The sequence below is a fragment of the Ambystoma mexicanum genome, chromosome 11 (genome assembly GCF_040938575.1).
Source record: "Ambystoma mexicanum isolate Mex_15411 chromosome 11, UKY_AmexF1_1, whole genome shotgun sequence".
In the NCBI taxonomy this organism is placed as follows: Eukaryota; Metazoa; Chordata; class Amphibia; order Caudata; family Ambystomatidae; genus Ambystoma; species Ambystoma mexicanum.
Window position 1 is genome coordinate 1068123943 of NC_090934.1, and position 23553 is coordinate 1068147495.

Genomic DNA, 23553 nt, shown 5'->3' on the forward strand with positions numbered 1-23553 from the left:
TTAAAATCTGCCCTTATGATCTTTAGTTCTTCGTGCGAGCGTCCACATGCTTTTAGTATCATTTTCAAAGCAAACTGAATTGTTGTCAGAAAAGGGGGGGATAGCTGTCTGATCCTCACGATCATCAATCGTGCTCTTATTATTATCACTCTTGATGTATAGATCAGGGGAGGCAAACAGCCACTGGCTGTTCTTGACTTGCACCAGAGACCCATAGGATATTTCTAGATGACCCTCTTCTGCTTCACCTATATCTATGTTCTTGGTGTCAAAGTCCACTGCAGCCGCGTTCTGTAACAAGTAGCATAATTCCAAAAGTGAATTGTTATCTATGTTTGACTGCGATTGTTCATTCTTCTGATTGTTCACTTCCGGTGGAAAGTTTTCCCCTTCCTTTTCCACTTCCATTGGATTTGATGACACCTGTGGGTGCACAGGCTTGAAGAAGGTAGTAATTCCTCTCTTGGCAGGCAGACTTCCCCTACATTTTGCCCCCTTCTGATTACTACCTCGAGGTTTTGATTTAGCCGCCATAGCTGTTGTATCCAACACTTCCGCCGAAGGGGCTACATCTGGGTTCCCTTTCAGGTGTCGGAGATTATATTCACTATTATGACTCGCCATTTTCTTTTTGTTGGGGAGGAGCTAGCGCTTTGTCTAGTGCCTTCTGCACCCCTCAAGCTCTTTACAATTAGGCAAAACCGCTCTAAGCACTATAGCACTGAGAAAGCTTTTTTTCATGCAAAAATACCCATACACAGGCGTGGCCAGCCACTAAATGAACATAGTTAGTATTAAAATATAAGGTGTAAATAACCACTAGCTGAATACAGTTAGAAATGTTATTCTATGTAGTTTTAAACTCTCAAAGCATGGTAAAGAGTTCTGTGCCAAAAGGAATGCAGCCTGTGCTAAAAAATAGACTTACAGTGGTGTAATAGTAGCCAGACTCCTCATTTTAAAACCAGATGGCTCAAGCTAAATATCCAGCAGGACCAAGATGCACTGCCAGCACACTGCATGTGCTCTATGCTCCCGGTGTGTTTTTGAGGGATAGACCTGCCTCCAGCAAGTGGCGTAATAGTAGACAGACTCCTCAGTGTAAAACCACCATTGACTATTAGTCTTGGCATGCTCTTTGTCCCTAATCTCATTGTGAAACTTCATATGGGCACACAGAGTAGTGTATTTCCCGGAGAATGAAGCACATCCATAGTAACTGCCATTTGCAATGCCCCGCTAGCCTACTACAGTTTGCATGCCCAATTCCAACGTTGCTCTTCAAGGAGTTTCTCTGACTTTGTCACTGCTTGTTCCTGCTTTTCATTTGACTCAGCATTGGCAAACTATTCATCCATGACCTGGACTGCCTTGTCTTCTCTTTCTCCTTTGTTCTGACACAGACACAGACCTTCACTGAGACTGAGAATCACATTGGCCTTTATTCTGACTCGCTTTTGCAGAACCTCTGCACTTTAATCTGGAATGCCTTGTCCATACCTTGTTCTTCTTTGTGATTTATCATTCTTGATCCCTTTAGCATCTCCTGGACTACCTTACCTCTGCCTTGGGGGCTTTTCGTTGGTTGTCTTACTTCCCTGTTTCATTCTGGGATTCCCTTTGGCCTTCTTTGCTTGTCCACTCTGTCCTACACCTGCTCCTAGTTCCTTCCCCCTTCTTTTAATTCCTACCCCACGTACGTGTGCCTATGGGTTGTTTGGACTTTTTTGAAATGTCCTTTTCACCATTGGGTTCGACAGACTGATGCCCTTTCCTGCTGCAATGGCTCCTCTGCAGGTTTGCCATTTTGTCATCAGACCTTTGCTGACACGTATTGTAAGGCTTTTACATCCACATCCACCCTTAACACCTCCACAGAGCCTGTACTCCATAACTTGAACCATTTCCACTAGGTTTCCTGCATCATCTAATCATCCACGGGCACCTCTCTTATAAAAGTAGGTCTCTGGCTTACCTTAAATAGGCTGATGATTCAAACCTGATTTTTCTGTTTATTCTCCCTAGAGCTTGGATTTGGACAGCTGGTGTACTCCCTCCCTACCTTTTTTCCAACTTCTCGGTTAGGACTTTGTTGCCCCTTCAATCTGGGAATTTGGGAGGGTAGTCATTGAGGGCTATCCTTTCAGACATCACTAGGTGTGGCCATAATTTCATACAACTCTGACAAAATATTCACCCCATCCCCTGCTTCCTACATTATTGCATTGATCATTCCAACAGCCAGGGAGAAATGTGTCTTCCACTAGTACTTGACCTGAAACTGAGCTAAGACAACACAGAACCCGTCCTGCAGGTTTCACTGAAAACCACAAATTGCATCCCTACTTCTTTAGAACAAGAGTGACATCTGGAAATATGTGCATTAATCACTCTTGGAGTTGGAATGCACAATATTCTTGATTCCTGGCAGCATGGTATTCCGCTCCATGCACTGTAGTAGCCATGCTTTTAATGGTCTTGGATCGTTCCGGGTCTTGGTCACTGTGCCTGCAATCTATCCCCTGGCTCCTTAACGGTTATAAATCAAAACTGCATTTAGTCGAGCCCAATTTCAACATGGAGTCTCTTGTCTTTGCTCTTTTTATTTGTGTACTCCCAAAATCCGAATTTTGTTAATGATGGATACCGTTTGTTATTTATATGTAATGCTGTCATCTTAACCAAGCATCAGTCGTCACTGGTTCAACTTTTAGTAGAAAATCATGAGCTTGGCCTCATCCAGCCTATTAATCTCTGTATAACCCGGCATGGGTAAACTTCAAATTAATCCAATCATTCTGACAATTCCAAACAATGTAGCCAGCAATTCTCCATAGTAAGTAGCTTTTCTGCTTTTACAGCTGCCAAGTTAGTAAAGCTACCTTAGACATGCATTATTTAAAAAATACCCAATGTCCACGATAGGGACAATATTACCATTCCTTTCCTCAGCGCAACAGGAAATTCACGGTTGATGGCAGTGGTGCACACTAATCCTTTCCACTCGAACAAATTTAAGGAGGGCAAGTGTCGGCATCGTTGATCCTTCTATCCTTTGCACATGGTCGACATAGGTCATCAGAATGTGACCCTCTTCATTCAAATATTTGAAGGTTTCCGAAACAAGAATGCTACAAATATATGTGACCAAGCCGACATCTCACTATCTAGCTCACCTCAATAGATAGCAAACGCAAAACTATGAAAATAAAATGCACACTTTATTTTATTGTGCTGTGCATAAGATATCCAATGAACACAATGTTTCAAAAAGATCTGTACATTCAACACCCACAGAGACATACCATCCTCTATGTAAGAGCATCATCGTAGGACCATGCCCCTTGTCAACACTGAGCTGAAGCCTTTCTCTGAACACTGCCTTTTATATTCTTCTTTTTGAGGAGATTAACAATATGGCTGATTGTTTTTATTCCAGAGATATTTACCATCTGTTTGATGTTTCCTCCTTCCGCTATTTACTTAATGTCCTCCAGTGTTTGACTCATTTACGCATGTGTTCTGTTGTAATTACAAATGAATGGAGGCATGCAGCCATATCCTTCTATGTATCGATTAGTATAAAGAGGGGACACAGAATGTAAGGTTGTTCTCTTTTCAAAAAGTACTAAGTGTGCACATTTTATAAAGGTCATCCTGTGGAGACCATGTCATTACAATATGTAGCCAGGTAATCTATTGAAAAGATAGTGTCATTTACATAGTTTGTGTCCACAGCATGGATTGGAAACAATAAATGGGACAAAATGTCTGCACTTGCAAATGGATATGTCTTACCAGCGTACATTTTACCTATGAAGAGTGTGTCTACCATGCTGTATATCTCGGTTGAAGGCATTTGTGCTTTCTTTCTGCCATCGACCTAATGCCATGTCCTTCATTAAAAGGAGATGATATTTCTTAAAAATCTCTCATGTTTCACAATATCTCTGGTTCATGCCACAACAGTGTGTTTTTGAGTTCAGAGGTGATGGAACAAAGATCAACAAAAAATATGATGGACATACAAAACCTCTGACTCTGGTAGTTCTACAGATACCTCTCTCAAAAGAGCTATGTACCGCAAGAGTCCCCCAGGATGAGCATTAGGAGTCTGTCTTTCTGGTCAACAGTTTTCTCAACTCTGGCTGTAAACTTTGACGTTATCTGATAGGTTCAGGGGATGTTCTGTGGGTGGGTTTGCTGTCACATAGCCAAGAGGACTCCACAGAGTATGCAAAAGGTTGGTTACATTCAAACAGGTTTATTTAGGTAGACAAACACATGAGAGTCAACTCCAAAGTGATAAGAATGGCTAAGTACAAAAAAATGTATTTCCGGTCTGAATGGAACTTGCAGGAACCAAAATGCCTCTCTGGTCCTCTTGCCAGTAACAGTCTTTTGATTCAATGCTGTTCCACCATGTCACCTCGACCGTATTGTTTGACCTTTCCAGAGGACACCATGATAGGCTGACACCAATGAGGAGATGTAGAAGTGCTAACTGCACCTCTTGGGTCTTGGATAATATGAGCAGAGGTGAGGTGGGACAAGAGGGTATTTAGGTGCTTGGTTGGGTTTCAGCTCACCTTCTTCTCTCAGGGTTCTGATCTTTCTATGTCTGAACCCCTTCTCACTGTTTATTGACTAATCTCTTTGACATGTTGCTGCATGCTTGTTCATCCCTCCAGACAACTGATGGATGAGTGTTGTCTTCTTTCCTTATGATTAATGCCCCTATTATTCCAGGGAATTGTCTCCACCTTCACCCTCCTTATCATAAGCCCCTGCAGCCTTCTCTCAGCTCTTGACTCATATTTGATGGTTTCCTTCTCCAACCTCTTTTGTTCTCGCTCCCCTCCTTCCTCTTTAACCTCTATTGCTCTTTTCCCACCTACATGGTAATCACCAAATCCAACTCTTTCCCATCTTCCCCTCCTCTCTTCCTCTTTTTCTGCTCCATACCTCGCCCTCCTTCTGAGTCGTAATTTCCTCTAGCTCCTTCTGTATGCCCTCCTCCTCTTGCCACTCTAGATCTCTCAACATCCTCTCATTCTCATCCTGATATTTCTTCTTTTCTTGTAGTTCTTGCCATTCCAGCTCTTTTTACACCTTGTAAGGAACTCATGGTGGCAACAGTAAAGACAGACACAAGTGATCACAGTTCAAGGGTGTTTATTAAACTGCAAAGGTGGGTTGGAAATATGTCTAATCTAAACCTAAATCTAAGACGGGAGCACGCTTCGACCATCAAATAATAATAAGGCAGTCCTAGTGGCAGTTCTTAGAAAAGGGGCTATTCTAAGAAAAACCTATTGCCAATCCTTATGCTAAATACAAGAAAGTGTGGGATAATGTTCTTAAGAAAGAAGGAAGTGTTCACAAATAATAAATCAGGATGCAGAACTTGAGGTCTCCCTTCCCCATGTTTTCAGCACGGGACAAGGTGGGACTTTGGAGCACAGCACACGCTCGAGCCTTCCCAGCACGAGCTAACAGTTCTGCTTTCAGCAATCGGGGCATTAAGTGGTTAAGTCTCTTTTCTTATCAAAAAGTCTCTTGGCGCAGTGGGCCTGATGTATTTAATGAACAAAGAATTCGTTTTCATATACACTGGGTGAAGTCTTTTTCCAATCCTGAATCGCCCTCTTCCGGGCTCAGACCCTTCTCGATTTTCAGCCTCCCTTTGCCTGGTTCACTATGGCTTTCAACACTATTTTCTTTGTGACATTCACAAAACTTGATTCAACAGTTCACTGTGGACTTCCCTCGGATGGGTTCACTCTTGTCAACACACTGTATTTTGGGACTTTAGGCTTTATCCCCTCTTTATCGACATCCATCGTTCGGGTTTACATCTGTCAATCGCACCTTTTCTCATTCAACTCTTAGGATGCAGGATTTACTTCCCTTACCTTTACAATTGTCTGTCAGTCAAAGACATTTGACTGAATAGAGGATTTTTGTATGACCACTTTGACCCCTCTACTCGCCTTTCCCAAGGCCTTCTAGTTATGGTCGTTTCAATAATCATGTCACCGGCCAGAGTTTCCTGAGTGAGCACCCACGTGGTGCCAGACTCCTCTGTTGCTGCTTTTCCCCCTTTCACATCAATCGCTCTTTATGCTTTCAAAGTTCAATTAGCCGTTTGCTACTGTTCATTCAACACAGTTCGGTTTCTTATCAACTCTCCCCTCCACTCACTGGCTGTGATGAACCACTTTGCTTTCTCGTTGGAGTCAAGGTTGGTGTCACAGAGACAAGTGTCTCTCCCCGGCTTGGTTATCAGTGGAGGAGGGTCTTGTGTACCGTTGACATCTGCTGCAACACACGCTGGCTGTTGTTGTGGTCTTGCGATTCCTTCTGCAGAGATTTCACGGGCAAGGTCGCTTCTCTCTTTGTCACCTTCTCCATATGCACCGTCTTTCTCCTCCTTTTCAACTGCCGTGCTGAGTTAGCTCTCTGGACGTGCCGTTTGCCTTGCTCATATTGTGCTCTTGTGCTCCACCTTTTATCCCTGTGGGGAAGGGAAAGGGCCGTCAGGTGTGTGCGGTTCTGGTTAATTGCCTGACTTTGCCTGACCCTGGTGTTGTGACATGTCAGGTAAATAGCTTGAGTGTTAGTCCGTCGTCCTTCGTAATATGCGAAAGTGTTCACATCGGAAATGTGGGTGCGGGTAAAGTGCTTGTGTATCCTACATGGTATGTTGGGGAAAAGTTGTTGGGAGAAGGGGGATACCGCGTCACACCATTCGATGTCCCACTTCCACTCACCGAGGGCCCCCCATCCAAGTGATCCTCTCTCACTGGTACACCCCCAGGAACTGAATCCAATAGCAATGGACGTGTCCTGGCCACCTGGATGACAGAACCCCGGGACTAGTCAAGGAGACACCTTCAGGTTTCTCACAACTTTCACCGCAAAAAAGAAGGGGTACCTGTTTTAACGTCCCTAGTTCTACAGGTCAATCTAACATAAATATCACAAAATTTGAACTAGTAGACCAAATACAAGGATGACGGAGTACACAAGTGGTTTTAGCTTGGTTTACAATTCCCAAGTTTATTTTCTTTAATTATGCAAAAAATACTATATCAAAAAATATATATATATTCAACATTTCATATAATTCTGTGGCCCATACTCTTAATTCATTCATTCACATTTATACTTTCTTCATCAATCTCTCATTCTGCACTTCATACTTTGAAAAAATGGTCTGTATATAAAAAACAGTAAAAACATCTGTTATCTCTACATGTGTTTACAATTCATTGTGAAAAACATCCCCACCAATTTGGGGTATTACACAAGTCTGTGTTCTGTTATTCCCACAGTTCTCACGTCGAAAACCTCCAGTGTATGGCGATCCACTGCTTCTCGAAGCTAGGGCCAAGCTCAATAAATCAGTCAAGCTGCTGGGGTTCAAGACCTATAGTTTAAAAAAAATCTGTTTCAAAGACCCAGGTGGCCTCATTATAAGCTTGCTGGCATCCCATCAGTAATTCTAGTGGGATACCAGCAAACTGACCCACTGTTTCCGCCATTTGATATCCCAGGATATTACAGGTGGCGTTAAGGGCAGGAAATCTTCATTCCATGGAGTCCTACAGGACTCCTTGGAGGGGATTGCAGTACCTCTAATGCCTGTGTTTTTCTGCTGGTGGAAGCCTGATTTACCTCCAGCTCTTGGCTGGAAGTAAATCAGTGACACCCACTGGAAAATGTGTAGCTTTGCGGTGCAGTAATAATGCTGGTCACAGAATTAATGGCACTTTCCTGCACCGCAAAACTTGTAATGAAGCTTTGTCTCTGAAATTCCAATTGTTAGACCTGTGTTTTACTGACAAAATTACTTATACTGATTCAAAAAGCATTTTTTGATAAATCAAAGGTGAAATCAAGCTTATTAATAAACATAAAAACCTTTAAAATGGTTTGAAATGTATGTAAAATCATCTTTTTCACTCCTGTATGTATTCAAATCTCTCAGAACGGAGAGGTGACCGTGTTTCTGGCACCCCATTAAAGAAACTTGAGCTGCTATCCTGGAGAAATGCCACCACTTCTGTAAGGGGATATGGTGCTCTAGTTAGGAACAGCTTTAGGATTTTCTTTTAGTTTGAAGACAAAGAATTTCGAATGGATTGTGTCCTGCAATGTATTCCTCATCTTTGATGTCTCCAATATCCAGCTTCAGCTGCTTCAGAATTTTTTTTGTCCGCATTGGACGCTGTTCGCCAATGCGGTCGACTCAATGTCCCTTGAGTGCCTCTGTCTCGAGGATGATGTCATCGAAGATATATATAGAACATGCAGCACCCGTTGCCTTGAGTTACGTCTTTCAGAGTAAGCTTTTGCTTTGTGAACTACGGCACGCTTCATATATTTCTTCAAAAATTGTCAATGTCTTCTGCTCCTACAACCCCGAAGACCGGGTTTAAGCCCAGGAGGATAGCTCAGCGGCAACGTGCGCACCTTGGAAGCAAGACGACTCGAAGCAACACAGGTTGGATCCCCGGGTCTACGTTTCGAAACCTCTGGATGTTTAAGCGCGTTATAAATACTCAACTAAGACAAAAACAATTACTCAACTAAAAAAAAAAACATTCCTGTAACAGCGCCTCGATGCCCGCGGGCTGTGTGAGCGCTTTAAAAATGCAAATAAATATATATATATATATGCCAAGACTGACGCAAAAATGTCGCTGACGGACCCACATCGGGTGTGCTTGTGGTGTCTCGGTGTGGAGCACAAGACCTCAGCCTGTCAGAAGTGTCAGTCGATGACCAGAAAAGCTCTGAAGGAGCGTAAAGGGAAATTGGTGGCAGGTGGACTCCCCAAAAAATCCCCATTCAACTACCCCGTTGAAAAAACATTCTTCCGACGAAGCGAGAGACGACTCTCCTTGATGGAAGAAGACTAAAATGTCCAGGTCACGGAGTGGCTCTCACCACTCCTCGTCGTCGTCAAGGAAATCGAAGAAAAGACATCAGTCACCTACTTCATCTTCCTCGTTCGACTCTTCTCCAGAGAGGAGTATATGTTGCCCCACGAAGGCCTCTACTCCAGCTTATTGGGAACAGGCAGGACATGCTAAACATTTTTGAGAGCCACAAACCTGTGAAGCAAGTAGGCCATGCTCCTACCGCGCCTTCTTAAGCCGATAAGGAAAGGGCTTGAGCCAAATACTGCGTGCCCTCGATCCTGGGAAGAAGGCCAGATTCTCATTGACAGCCGTCGAGGCCTCGGCATGATGAAAGTCATTGAAGAATCCTTCAAGCCATCGAAGTCCATCATGGACAAAGTCCATGGACAAGTCACCGACATCGGTGCCATCGACACTCGAGATGACTTCATCAAAGTCATTGACGCAGAAAACAAGTTTAGTGATGACTACATTGGCATCTGGCTCGAAACCATTGAAGCAATCAACGCCTTCACCAGTAATTAAAAAATCCTTCACACCATTGCCAAGATTTTTTTAAATCACTCACATCCATTTATGAAAACAATGAGCCTTCTGATGACAATGATCCACCTTTTGGGTTGCAATATGGCACTCCTAATGTCCCTGATAGCTTTATATTGGAGGAATCTAGGTTGCAGGACCTGCATGAAAATGTACAAACAGCCAGTGGAGTGAACACTTCAACAGAGTTGGATTTTGGCAAGCCATTACGAGATGATAATGCAAATGCATCTTACAGACAATGACCAGGGTCACTGATTTTATGGGATGGAGCAGGCCTGCCCTCCCGTTCGAACAGGATGACCTCACGGATATCCCGGACAAAGGTCCTCAAAGCGATCCAATCCTACCTTTTCATGTTGCTCTACAAAAGAGAGTAATTGCAAACTGGGAAGCACCAGAATCAAGTCTGGCAGTTAATACAATTTTGACAAAAAAATATAGGCTGTCAAGTAGTGATCCCAGCTACTTATCTAAACATCCTACCCCAAATAGCCTGGTGGTGCCAGCAGCAACCGCTATCTCCAAGGAAGTTGCCTATCCAACCATTCTACCAGATCGGGATGATAAACATAGACACGCCTGGTCAAGAAAAGTCTGTTCTGCTGGGAGCATAGCTCTCAAATCAGCCAACTCTACATGTGCATTTTCAAAATTCACCTGCACCCTATGGGACTGTGCGTCCATGGCGGCTGAACATATTCCCAAAGGGGAAGAAAGAGACGGTTTCTTGGCCATTGTAAAAGATGGCAAAGAGGCCATTTGTGAGTCTCTACAGTCAGGTTTGGATTCTGCTGACAGTATCAGCAGAACCATGGTGGCAATCCCTGTGATAAGTAGGTTTGCGTGGTTAAGGAAGTCTGGATTTGCACCGGACGTGCAATCTAGATTCCTTAATATGACTTTTGACGGGTCTTTTTGGCAGCAAGTCTGACGAAAGCCTTGAGAAGCTGCAGACACCGAAGGCGGCAGCAAAGTCTCTAGGTGCTGCTATTAGTCAGACTCAGCCCTTTCACCCCAGTGGACTGTCTTGGATGCGTAGATCCTTTCACTACTACTCCTCAGTCAGAAGAGCCAGAGAATGGCTGGTTAAAGAGGCCAAGGAAGATTCCTCATGGTCGACGAGGGAGAGGTGCAAGGCCCGCCCAAGCAGCGGCATCTTTTCCATCAGCCACTGCTTCAGCCGCCTCAAATCTCTCAGGTCTTGACTCACATCACCGCGGTGGGAGGCAGACTGTGTCAGCATCTGAAAGAATGGTGGGGTATTACTTCAGATGCTTGGGCATTAGAAACCATAGCCCAAGGTTACTGTTGCCCCTTCATTCAGAGACCTCAGAATCATCCACCGGGAGCCATTCGTTAAAGGTTCCAGATCGATTCCTTGTGCAGGAAATGTTGAGCCTGCTCGAGAGAGGTGCTATAGAACCAGTACCTGTAACGGAGAAGATCAAAGGATGGTATTCTCCAAATTTCCTGATCCTCCAAGAAGGACAGAGGACTGACACCCATCTTGGACTTGAGATACTTGAACAAGTTCCTCAGGAAGTAGAAGTTCAAGATGGTCACACTTTCTCAGATCCGTCAGGCCCTCCAGCTCCAGGATTGGATGGTGTCATTGGACCTTCAGGGTGCTTATTTTCATGTGCCAATCCATCTCAAGCACAGAAAGTACCTGAGGTTCGCTGTTGGCGGTTGTCATTATCAGCTTTGAGTTCTGCCGTTCGGGCTGACCTCGGCCAAGGGGTTTCACCAAACTGATGGCAGTGGTGGCAACGAGTCTTGGGATGGGGGGGATTCACGTCTACCCCTACGTGGACGATTGGCTGATGAGGGCACATTCTCCCGAACAAGTCCCTATATCATATCAGCGTGACCTGCCACTTTCTCCACAGACTGGAATTCTTCCTCAATTGCAAGAAGATCCACATGGTACCATCTGAAAAGCTCCAGTTCATCTGGGCTGTACTGGATACATCCTTGGGCCTCGCCACCAGAGATGAGGGCTCAAGACATTCTGCGGATGGTCACCAAATTTCAGAGTGCCCAGCATCTCCCAGCCTTCAACTTCTTAAGATTGCTTGGCCTCATGGCATCCTGCATTTTCCTGGTGCCAGAGGCTCGCCTGAGAATGAGATCCCTTCAATGAGCTCTCAGGACACAATGGTCTCAATTCTCGGACAACATGTCAGACCGACTTCAGGTTCCAAATAAGGTTGCACAGGATCTCCTGTGGTGGACCTGCAAGGATAACATCCCTGAAGGGAGAACCTTTTTGGCAACCATGGCCGGAGATAACGGTAGTAACGGACGCCTCACTCATGGGGTGGGGAGCCCATGCCAACAATCTGACAATCAGTGGTCATTGGTTTCCATCGGAGTCCAAGCTACGCAATCATCTTTTGGAGCTGAGAGCAATAAGACTTGTGCTGAAGGCTTTTCTGCCCTCTGTACGGGGAAAGAATGTCCTGATAATGGCAGACAACACAACGGCCATGTACTACCTCAACAAGAAAGGAGGTGTAGGGTCACAACCACTGCGCAGAGGGGCAATGCAGCTCTGGTTCTGGGCAATACAAGAAGGAATCTCTCAATCGGCAGTTCGCCTAGCCGGAGAGGAGAACACTGCAACGGACGCTCTGAGCAGGCAGAGCAAGTCTCCCACAAGTGGGAACTAGCTCAGGAAGTCCTTCGAAAGATCTTCACGGGGAACCCATCAAGTGGATCTGTTCACGACGACTGTCCACAGGAAGTGCGAACTGTACTGCTCAAGGGAATTTCCCCCAAGAAGAGCTCTAGGAGACGTGTTCGTAGTGGATTGGGAGTTTCCACCACTGTACGAGTTTCCTCCAATTCCCATCATTCCTCACGTGATCAGGAGGTTGAGAAAGTTTGTGAAATCCATGGTCCTAATTGCCCTGGATTGGGCCAGGAGGATGTGGTACCCGGACCTTCTGGACATGTCCATCTGCCCTCCAGTATGTCTTCCACAAAGAAAAGACCTACTCTTGCGACAGGAGGGTTGGGCTCTCCATCCAGAGGTCAAAACACTCAGCCTTCATGCATGGTTTATGAGAGGCTGAGGTACAAAATCTTTGTGCTGTTGGAATAAATTCTGCAGCTGGTGCAGGGATAAGAATGTGGACCCTTTTCTATGCAAAACACTGGAGGAGTTATCTTTTCTGCTGCATTTGGCCTATCTGGGGCTCCAGGTTGGAACCATTGAAGGTTATTTAACAGCACTTTCCATCTTCAATCGCCGTCTGAGGAAATGTCATATTTTAAAATTCCTTTGGTGATACAATTTCTGAAGGGACTCACTAATGTGATCCGTCCATCTCCTTTTCAGGTTCTGGTTTGGGACCTTAATTCTGTTTTAAAGTTTCTCATATGTGCACCATTTGAACCACTGCATTTAATTTGTGAGGCAGTCACTTGGTCTAGCATTCACACTTTTACAAAGCATTACTGCCTTGATTCCACCTTAAATCAGGATGGAAGCTTTGGGAAAGCAGTCCTTCATTCGATTCATAACATCCCTTGATGACAAAATACTTACTCCCTCTGCCAAAACTAATACTGCTTTGGGAGTCTGTGAAAGATGAGGAATATGTGGCAGGACACAATCCATTCGAAGAACAAGTTACTTACCCCTGGTAACATTCTTTTGACTGGATGTACCTCCCACGTATTCATCATCGCCCCTCCCAGCCTAACCTGCAGCAGAATGTCCATCTTATTGCAGTTTACGCTCCTTCAGAGTCTATTATGGTCTAAACCACATTAATGCTGATAGTTCTACTGTAAGAATGACATGAAAAAACAGAACTGAAGCCAACGGAGACGGCGCGTTCCATATATACCTTCGTTGACATCCTTTAAACAGAGGCTCTCGAGCGACATCAAGTCGACCGCACCGACGCACAGCGCCCTCTGCCGGAAAATCTTTTCCAAAGCAGCTGTAGCTGGATATTGGAGATATCAAAGATGAGGAATACGTGGAGGAACATCCAGTCGAAAGAATGTTACCAGGGTTAAGTAATTTGTTCTTCTGCAGGCCATCTGGTTTTCTGGGATATTTCTGGCCGCCATTAGTGCTGGGAGATCCCAGTTGGGGCTGGCACATAACCTTTGATTAATTGTTGGGGTCAGGGATGAATAACCCTCTGAATTATACAGTGCCCATGGTTTCAAGGTGACTGGCACTCCCAGGGGTTCCCCTAATTATCTACATTCATTTTTTTAGTTTAAAAATGCCACTAGTTTTTCAGATCTACTTTTATGTGTCTATCTTTTTTTCACGTATGACCATTTTGCTAATTAAAATAGTAGCCTGAGATAGGAAGGGATTCAGCCAGAGCAGAAGTGCCACTTATGTGCTTCCACCATTGTGCAATATCTGCATAACAAAAACAACTTGAATCTACATGGTGGGAGCGGATAGCTCATTCGCATATTGGCCGTATCTCTGATGAGGTGGGGCAGTGACTCCGTCAAGGTACCCCTTTGGGCCGTCTCATGCCTTATTAAGTGGTTCGAAACTGGAATTTCCGCTATGCAGCACTATTTAACACATAAGACATTGGGCCTCATCACGCGGTAGGAGGTAGCCATGGTGCTATTAGCACCATGGCTACCCCCTTACCGCATTCCGGGTCCGGGTTCCCGAAATAGGGACTTACCGGGTCATTCCAAACTTGGAGGACACGGTAAGTCCCCATTCCGGAACCATTCCCCATTCGAGCCCCCACAGGGCTCAATGGGAATGGGGATGGAGCTAATAACGGTACCGCAATTTGCGGTACCGTTATTAGCTCTGTAGTCACTTAACGGGTCCCATCCATAACGCTTGGTAAAACCAGGCGTTAAGGAAGGGACCCGCTAAGGGACCTCGGAATAGGGTGGTAAGGGATTACCGGCACTGGTGACCTTACCGGTGCCGTTAATCCCTTACCACCTACCTCGTAATGAGGCCCTTTATCATTTGTATTACACTTTGATGGTCTAGTCAAACCAGTCTTCACGACAATAGGTGAGTGGAGTGCCTCCAGCAGAGATCTATACACACCAGGCAGTTCACTGCTTTGCATCATATCGGATGCCCTTCAGCTCTTCTTCCTGTCCTGGTTGCAATCAAATATTACCTTGCAGTTCAGCAATGAGGGAGGGCCCCCAATGTTTAAATGACAAGAGATGATTTTGTTGTTTTATATAAATGGCCAGTGCAAGGCTTTTAATTATTTAGACTGCACACAAAACTAACTTTTTTATTTCCCCTCAGATTTCAGAGTTTTGATGAGAGGGCCAAGCAACAGCAAGACTGCTGGCGTGACCTTCAGAAGCACGCCGCTCAAGTGCAGAAGCTCAGCAAGGAGAGGCGCAAGGCGAGATTCTGCCCGGTGGGCATTTGAACATGTCTGCAAGAAGCAGCTCAACCGTAGGTGAAGAAGAAAGGTGGCCTTGACTAGTACCGAGAAGCCTGAGGCTCTTAGTTCAAAGACCTGCTCAAAGGGAGCCACTAAATCCTGGAGACGGGGGCGGGTGACATTGGGACCTGTGGGATCAGCACATGAGACCTTCACTAGCAGAGCACCATGATTGCTCGTCATTTGCTTTGGAAGCTGGGTGCCAGCCATACATACCTCTTTTCTGTTAAATCCAAACATATACACCTTCTCGCTTAACTCTTTATCAGGAGGGATATCGAGATTAAGAACAATCATCCTATATTATAATTAAATTTGGGCATTGAAATGTGATTTGCAACTTATCTAGTTTATTGTTAACTGAGCACCGGAGCCTCTCTTTCACTTCAGTAAACTTAATTAAATAGCACCAAACTGGTACTTTTCTTCTTTTGCTTCTTGCTCCCAGTCGCACTTCCTACCACAAACGATTGTTACAGAAAATGGCTCCTTTAAGAATTGCATGTATTGCTTTGTTGTCTTAAATGCCATTTTTTTTAAAATAAATGTTGTAAATATATTTGGGCTCCTAGCACACATCTGTACACCAAAATCATAACTGGTGCGTGTAGCAATAAAACACACCTCGGTGGGCCGATCCCGGTCAGTAACAGTGCCACATAGCCCTGATTAAAGGCGGCCGGGGACTTTGGTGGGGATGTTCCTTGCCGGGAACGGCCTGTCGAGCTGTGGTTCATTGCCTAAAGAGCAGACCACTTCAACATCAGCCTTTTTATTCCATTTCTCTTTCCTTAAGATTTCTTCATGAAGGCTTGAAATAAAGGACATCAAGACCCCATTTTTATTACCACTCGTTGTTGAATATTCTATATTGCTCTATTCAGCTATGCAATTACAAACATATGACTATTTAAATGCCCCAATGTGTATTTTGCTAGCAGCCATACATTAAAAGGAAATATTGGTTTGAATGCTGATTCTTATTGTCCTGTCTTGCAGATGACATAACTTTAAACGAGGACCTTTTCTTGCCACATTGTAGAGCCTGGCATTCCGCCCCTGGTTCCTTTGCAGCCACACCTGCGGTCATGATGTGAAGGCCCCCCTCATTGTTGGACTATCTGAATGTATTGGGATGCCCTAGTATGCCCAGCCTCCAGCATATCACTGCTAGTATCACAGAAAACGTTCTTAGTTTATTATTACTATTATTACTTTTAGCAAGAAGTTGGCACAGGTCACTGCTTGACGTTCCCAGTCCTTCATTGCAGGGTATTGGTCTCTTGGTTCATGAAATCCTAATACATTTTCTGAAGACTGTTTTAGCATGTTCATTGTTTTTTAAGATTTGTACAGTTTACAGTATATTTACTTGTAAGTGTGTTTCTCACTGAATCCAAGTTGTCCTTTTTCTGAGGTGATTTCTCAGAATGTGCACAGGGCTGTCTCTGCTTCTTCTGTCAGTTACCAGCGAGGACAATGTTCAGTGTCCACCTTTAGTTTATACTGGCATGACAGACAGTAGAACTGCGGGACTGCCGCGCTACCAAGTGAGTATGTCTGGTGCCCTGCAGCGTGTGACATGGTCTCCTTTGGACAGTGCCCCACTGTCCCTGGTTTGGGATATGAGTAGCGGTTTCGAGGCCTGTCACATTCGCGCTAGACACTGTATTGATGTCAAGAGACAAGTCTCTCAAAAAAGACTTATGGAATCTTAGTCATGGAACATAGGTGTTTGTTAGGATTTGCCGACCCATGTTTCTACCATACAGGTAATTTTTAAGGCAACCTATTATCAGCAACAGGTATGCTGCCTTTGCAGAGAGTGCGATCGACCGATAAGGAACGCTGCATCAGCCACCAGGCTACCTCGATCATGGTGCGGAATTACCTAGAATACTAATCTAGGGGCCTTCGCCTTCCTGATCCAAAGACGGTATACCTGCCGCTGATAATTGATTGCCTTGAAAATGACTTGTATGGTCGAAACACGTGTCGGTTAATCCTAATAAACCTGACTAAGATTCCATAAGTCTTTTTTGAGAGAACTGTCTCCTGACATCAGTACAGTGTCTAGCGCAAATGCAACAGGCCTCAATACCGCTACTCATGTCCACCTTTTGTTTTTGTGGTAGAAAAAGGGATTTTTGGAGGAACCAACAGTGGAATAACTTTGCTGAAAATGTTGGCAGGGGGGCATGACTTCTAAATGAAAGGGTCCCCTGCCAAATGAGTAGGACAAAATGGTGTGCCACAAAAGTTGGGGGGACAAACACCCCCTCCCCCTACGCCCATGGGAACCAGTGACTTATGAAAGGGTAGAAGTGTTATTGTGCAGGTAACTTTATTTTTTTATCTGGCTCAAGGGCTTGGTGAAGTACTGCCAATGGGCCTCTGGAGCAGGCAAACAATCACCATTTCAGTTTTTAGGTGTCGGCTGAATCACCGGGGGTCATTTGAAAACCAATGCAAATTGCATGCAGGAGACCACTATCGTTCGCACTTATCAGCTGTAGTAATGTCTTGCGTAAAAAGTATGCTTTGCAGTCAGCTTTTACTGTTGGAGTCGTACTGCTCTTTAGCAGGCCCTCATTCCAGTCAGGTTTCATAGGAATTCACAGGGGAGTTGCTAGGTCTGGAAAAGACCCGGGGCTACGCTGATGTCAGAACTGTTGGAACTGGGGGCTAGCTAGTCTTTTGGCTGTAGCTCCTGAGATTCTATCCGGGGCTACAACCAAAAGATCAGGGGCTATAGCCCCCTTACCCCCCCCCCTAGCAACGCCCCTGGGAATCCATGTGTATTATGCTTCTCAATGAAGCATAACATGAAGTGCTCTACCAAGACAAAGGAGCAAGATGGAGATGTAAACTCTGCTCTGTGCCTCTTTGCCTTGGAAGCAGACGAAAACGGGCTGGAGTCGGAAATCGAGGCGTAAAAGTATTACATCTTTCATTCACGCCTCCATTTCCGAGCCCACCCATTACAAAATGGCCCCGCTGTTTTCGGCCAAAGGAGTGCATGGTTGCATGCGATTACATCGTGAAAAAGCACTTTTTCAAAGAAATACCTGTGAACAAATATTACTGAAAACATCCTTCCTCTTTCCTTCAAAATACATTGCCAGTGAAATCTCATCTGCAATGACTGCCAGAAAGTAGAAAGGACAATGAAGTCTTTTAAACGTATCATCTTATTTTGCCTTGTTAATACAACCATGTCTTTAAATTCCAACACCATCTCCAACACCGACTCTATAAGCACCAAACCCATGGCCTACTTACTCGTAATATGGAACCTTCTCCTTTCCCCGTTCCCTCTCCCACTACACCCAGGCCTTCCTGACCACCCTTTGAACTCTTCCTTACCACAGCCCCGCCACCAGACCACAACTCCCTTTACCCCCGGTAGAAATACCAGAGATACATATTTTATTTTCAGGTTAGATCCAATTCAGGGAAATGCACTCAGAGCCTTCACCCTCCCCATTGCCACCACTGTACAACAGCCCCCAGGCAGAAATAACAGGGAGGACGTAACTTGACGACCGTGGAAAAAAAACAATGGGCCTCATCACGAGTTGGGCTGTAGCCCTTAAATGCGGTGGCAATGGTATTACCGCCGCATTTAAGGGCTGGCCCTATCACGAGTTGGGCGCTAAATCGGCTGTTTTACCGCCAGCTTTTTTCTGGAGGTGAAAATCCCTGTTTTTGGCGATATTACAGCCAGCTGTATGAGCCCGCAGTATTAGCACCGAAAATTCCCCATTGGATCCAATGAGCACAACCCTTCAGGCAAGACATTTGCACTTCTTCTGCCCTTGTTTGTTGTACCAGTTCAGTTTTTAAGGGAAGCATTCACTATGGCTGCTTGTGCTTTACTGAGCCTGTGTGAGGGGGGCCTGGACTGCTGCTGACTGCACTGTCCCTGGTCTGAAGGTGTGATAGGAGCATACACTGCTGCCTCCCATGCTCAGTCTGCCTGTCAGCTCTGTTGGTCTAGCACCACTCACATCTTTTCTCAATTTAGCAACTTTGGCAAGGCGTATCACAATGTACGTCCTGGATTGTCTGGTGAAATAACCCCTGAAGTTAGGATACCTGGATTTGGGCCTGCAGTCGCTTCGTGCTAGCTTTGGTGTTGCACTTTGGCTCACAGTGGCCCAGTGTCTTAGCTGTGAAACTGGCAGTGGGTAGAAGTGTCTTCTTGACTGACTGTGGAAACACCTGTGATGAAGACACAGTCATTGTGCAAGAAAGTAAGTTACGTTGCTAAAATGAGATTGCAAGTGAGTTTGCATGGTTGACACATTGTCAGATATGTGGGTGGAAACCCTCCACCCTTCAGGGTGGGGTGTTTAGCACAGCAGCATTTTACCGATCATGTTGGAGTAGCCCACCCATGAATCGTGGCACAAGGTCTTCTGAGTGGACCATTGTGAGTGTGAGCTCACATCACTGTGCCAACTAACATCTCCTATAACCTTCAATGGTTCTCTGAATGATCTGCTTTCATCTTAAGCTGGCAACTCCTAGGACCTTGCAACTCAGTCTCCCTGCACTACAGTCCCACTGAAGCATGGTCATCCATGCTACCCACTCAGCCTGCCTCTACTGGAGCCAGCTCATCATACAGAGCACACCTACGGAGTAGTGGGGTCGAGGGTTGTGCCCAGATGGGGAGGTGACTGTTTAGATCTGTGTGGCCCAAAGCTTGTGTACTTGACACTCCTCTACTTATTACTGTGAATGGATGAGGCAATACCTGGGAATTTGGGGAACTATCTAACAATCTAACAATGGCTACCGCTGCGCAAATGGTGAATGTACCTGGGTATGGAGATATCAATGTGCACCTGTTGTATGAAAGCTGTAACTGAATATTGTAAGCTATCAAATGGCATATGATGGCAGTGATTGGCACATGAGGCTTCATGTGGCATATGGCAGCAGAAGGACAAGTGAGGCTGTATCCAACACTGGAGGCTGTGCCTGGCATATGATAATTGTACCTAGGAACACAGTCAAGTACTTAGCATAATATGCTGTGGCAAATCACCATCACGAATATAACTGAGCCATCTTTTGGGGGTTTTCTTTTCTTTAGTTATCAAAGGGTCAACCTTTAGTCTATCAGCACACTCTTGTTTCATCAGAAAGGAACCCGATTTTCAGAGTCTTCATCAACTTATTTGCTTCCTAATAATCCTTTCTTCTCTGAGTGTCTCATAAACCTCTTCACCTGGTTAGTACAGCCACATTCTCTAGAGGCTTTCATAAGGTTACGTTCTGTAGATGATTTCTCCAACCTCCTTGACTCTGTCAATAAGGTTTGCGTTTTGTCTTTGTCAATATCCTCCACAAACACCTTTGCTTCATTAGTCAGATATTTTTCTTCCGAGGCTTTCTCCAATCTTTTTGTGTTTTTCTTATGACACTGCACCTAAGAGAATTTCCCCAAACTACTAGCTTTGTCTAAAAGGGACAGTTCTTTAGAAAGTTTATGAGACCTCTTGATTTTGTCAAGAAAGTATTCTTTAGAGACTTTCTCGAACATCTAGTCTTTGTCAAAAAGGTTCACCAACCTTTTTGCTACTAAGATGACACTCTTAGGAGGCTTTGCCCAACCTCCTGGCTTTGTCATAAGGTCTCGTTTGGCACAGGGGGCACATCATGTCTTTACCTTGGGATATATACTATACCCGGACTTGTGATATCTGGAGATGGCCATATCAGACTTCATCTAGTATTAGATGACAGAAGTTCAATATTGTATTGAATGGTATTTGGCATTTGTATAGCACACATCCGCCCTTGGGCCCTCCAGAGGGTGGTTCGCTAGGCCCTGGGTGATTGGATAAAAGAGTGCTTTTTTAAAGTGTGTTGTGCCTTGTATGCATTTTGTTGGGTGCTCTGATCATAGGGCGTGGTCTTGCCACTGTCTAATATGTGCCTATATAAAATTGAAAGCTGTAAGTTTGTTAAGTTTATGATATTGGTATGCTTCATCAATCTATGCAGATGGATCCTATGGGGTGGGCTTGGTGCAAGGCGCAAGGTAGATGGGCATGCCGCATGGCATTAGTAGGTATTGTGCATGATGGTCAGAGAAATGCTCTGATTGTGGTGCTGCAGGCTATTCCTGAGGGATATGCAAGATGAAATCTGGCTGCAACACTTGGCATGCAATAGTTATTTCCACTTAACCCATCTCCTTTCTTTCGATATGGCAGCAGATGCACGCTGCGTGTGCAGAGAACAAGGTTTGCTGCATTGTAACGTGCAGGTTGTTATTGCAGGGCTGAGCAGACGTTTAGTGCTGAGAAGGATGGGTTGGCCAATGATGTCCACAGGTATTCAGGCCCTAAGATTATGTTTTCAGATCCCAGAGAAGGGGAATAACAAGCTTTCCATGGTTTTCTTGAAGACAGTATGGTTATCAAGCTTGCAGATGTGGAGGAGGAGTACGTTCCAGACGTTGTGGGTTTGGACTGAGAAAAATGCACTGCACTGGGGAGATTTTGAGAAATGTTGAAGATTGCCATTTACATCCATAGTTGGGCTTTAGAGCAAAGTTTTCAGCTCTGTTGGGAACTGCAAAGTTAGCTTGTAGGATCTCGTGGCCAATGGTTTGAAGTGCCTGATGGGCAATACATAGGGTTTTGAAGGTGATGTGGTAGGCATCTGGCAGCCATTGAAGCACATCCAACGCTGGTCAGATGTGGTCCAAAGGATCCTGAATGAGGTTATGATGGCAGAATCTGGGCACATGATGTTACAACATATGACAATTTGTTAGTTTACCTATGAACATTGTGCCCATCTCTGGGCTTGTGGCATTGCTGTAAAATTGTAGACTCTACTCAATCTCCAGCTTTGTCTTTGCTGTTACATTACCATGCTGGTGCTATATGTGGCAACATTGAAATCATGAAATGTGTCCTGCACACCTATTTTTAAGATATGCACTCCTCTTCTTTCTGTCGATCAATCATTCCAGCTGACTAGTGGCAAACCAGAGGTCCCTGCACAATCCCGCAATAGAGACAGTTCTTTTCTTTCGGGCACTGTTTTTTGCAAAGCCTGAGGCTCTACCTTTGGGTGCTTGTTGGGAAAAGGAAGTTAATTGGAAAGAGGATGGAGGAAGACCTACATGAAAATAGTAATGATAGAATGTGGATAGGGGCTTATAAGCATAAAGGGAAGAAAGGAAGAGGAAAAGAGAACATTCAAATAGAAATTAGAGAGAGCAAGACAAGATTAGCAGAAAAGGAAGGAAAAGGATAAAGATTGACTCAAAACAGAACTGAGAGATTAAAAAAAAAGGGGGAAAAAACAATGGAGTGGAAAGAGATGAAAGTAACAGTAACATTGCCAGAAAGGTGCCTTACTAGAAAAGGATAAAGAAAAAGAGAAAACCAAGACGCAGTGAAAAAGGAAACTGCAGTTTAATAGCCCTAACACCCTGATGAAGAGCTAGTGCTTGAAACATGTGCAGGCGAGCCAAACCGCGCAATTAACAAAGACTAGGTTATGATGGTTTCTCAAATAAGAACAGTTAAGAAGCGTCAGCAGTTTCAAAATACAAGATAACATTTATTCTAATAGGCAAAATCAATAATGATTCAGGAGTTCAAGAGCCTATCAATGAAGGTATCATATGATCAGTAGATAGTGTGATGAATCTGATGACGTCATCACTCCTTTCTCGGGTACAGCCTTTCCACATGTGGCTAGGGGACGGCAACCTCTAACTGATCATGACCCTGGGGGTGGCTATTTGAGTCAGGGCCACATCGAAGGCGATCCTCCGAGGGATGACACAACATCATTGGTGAAAGTGACATACCTCCCATTCCCTTTTAGGGATTTCCCTCCATTCCTCATACCCTAAAAGCATTTTGTAACACTCTCCCTCAACCACTTACTAGTTCTACTTCAGGTATTCCCGAACATCAAATAAGGAACAGCATGGTAACAATTTAGACGAGAAAGAGGGACGGAGCAATCGAGCTAACTAAGACCGGGAGACCAACACATCAGTCTAGTCTTTGGAAGTTATTCAATCATGCCAGGAAACTTAAATCTGCCATAGCTGACAGACAGTGGGAAGAGCTGCAGAGGCTGAGTTGTGCCGCGACTTGTGCTGACACCGGTCAGAACGCTGAGAGGAAACCCGCTTTGGGAAGCAGCATGGAAGCGAATCCAGATGCAGAGAGAAGGCGAAATGCAGGAACCCTGCCACCAGAGAACACCAGACAGCGGGAACCGGCACAGTAGAGAGAAACTCAGCAAAGGTGCATTGGCTAACAGGACATATGCTGAGCCAGCAAACTGAAAGGAAAAGAAGCGGATAAACAAAGAGACACTTAAAGTACCCAATAAGCCTAGGGAGGAGGGACGCGTTGCCAGGTTGCCTGAAAGTGTGTGCCATTTTATAAAAGTTACACGAGGAACGCAAAGTGAAGCCTGTGAAGAAATTAATATATTTGTGACGCATGCTAGGAACGGGTCGCCGAACCCATAATGCAGGAGAGAAAGCAAAGTAAATGTGAATGGACTTGGAAAAGACCCAATGCATGAGATAAGAAGTGAACAATGAAACAAAGTTTAACAAACAAGACTCAATAAGCCAGCACTGCACAAATATCATTTCATGG

General features: G+C 44.7%; 1 protein-coding gene across 1 annotated transcript in view; it reads left to right on the forward strand.

Moving 5' to 3' along the window:
- WDR93 (WD repeat domain 93) overlaps nucleotides 1-15856 on the forward strand; it is a 640373-nt gene extending 624517 nt beyond the window's left edge. Inside the window, exon 17 of the mRNA XM_069624316.1 lies at nucleotides 14752-15856. Coding sequence (XP_069480417.1) covers nucleotides 14752-14881 — 130 coding nt within the window. The 3' untranslated portion in view covers nucleotides 14882-15856. The remainder of the gene's footprint in view (nucleotides 1-14751) is intronic.
- Nucleotides 15857-23553: the final 7697 nt, after the last annotated feature.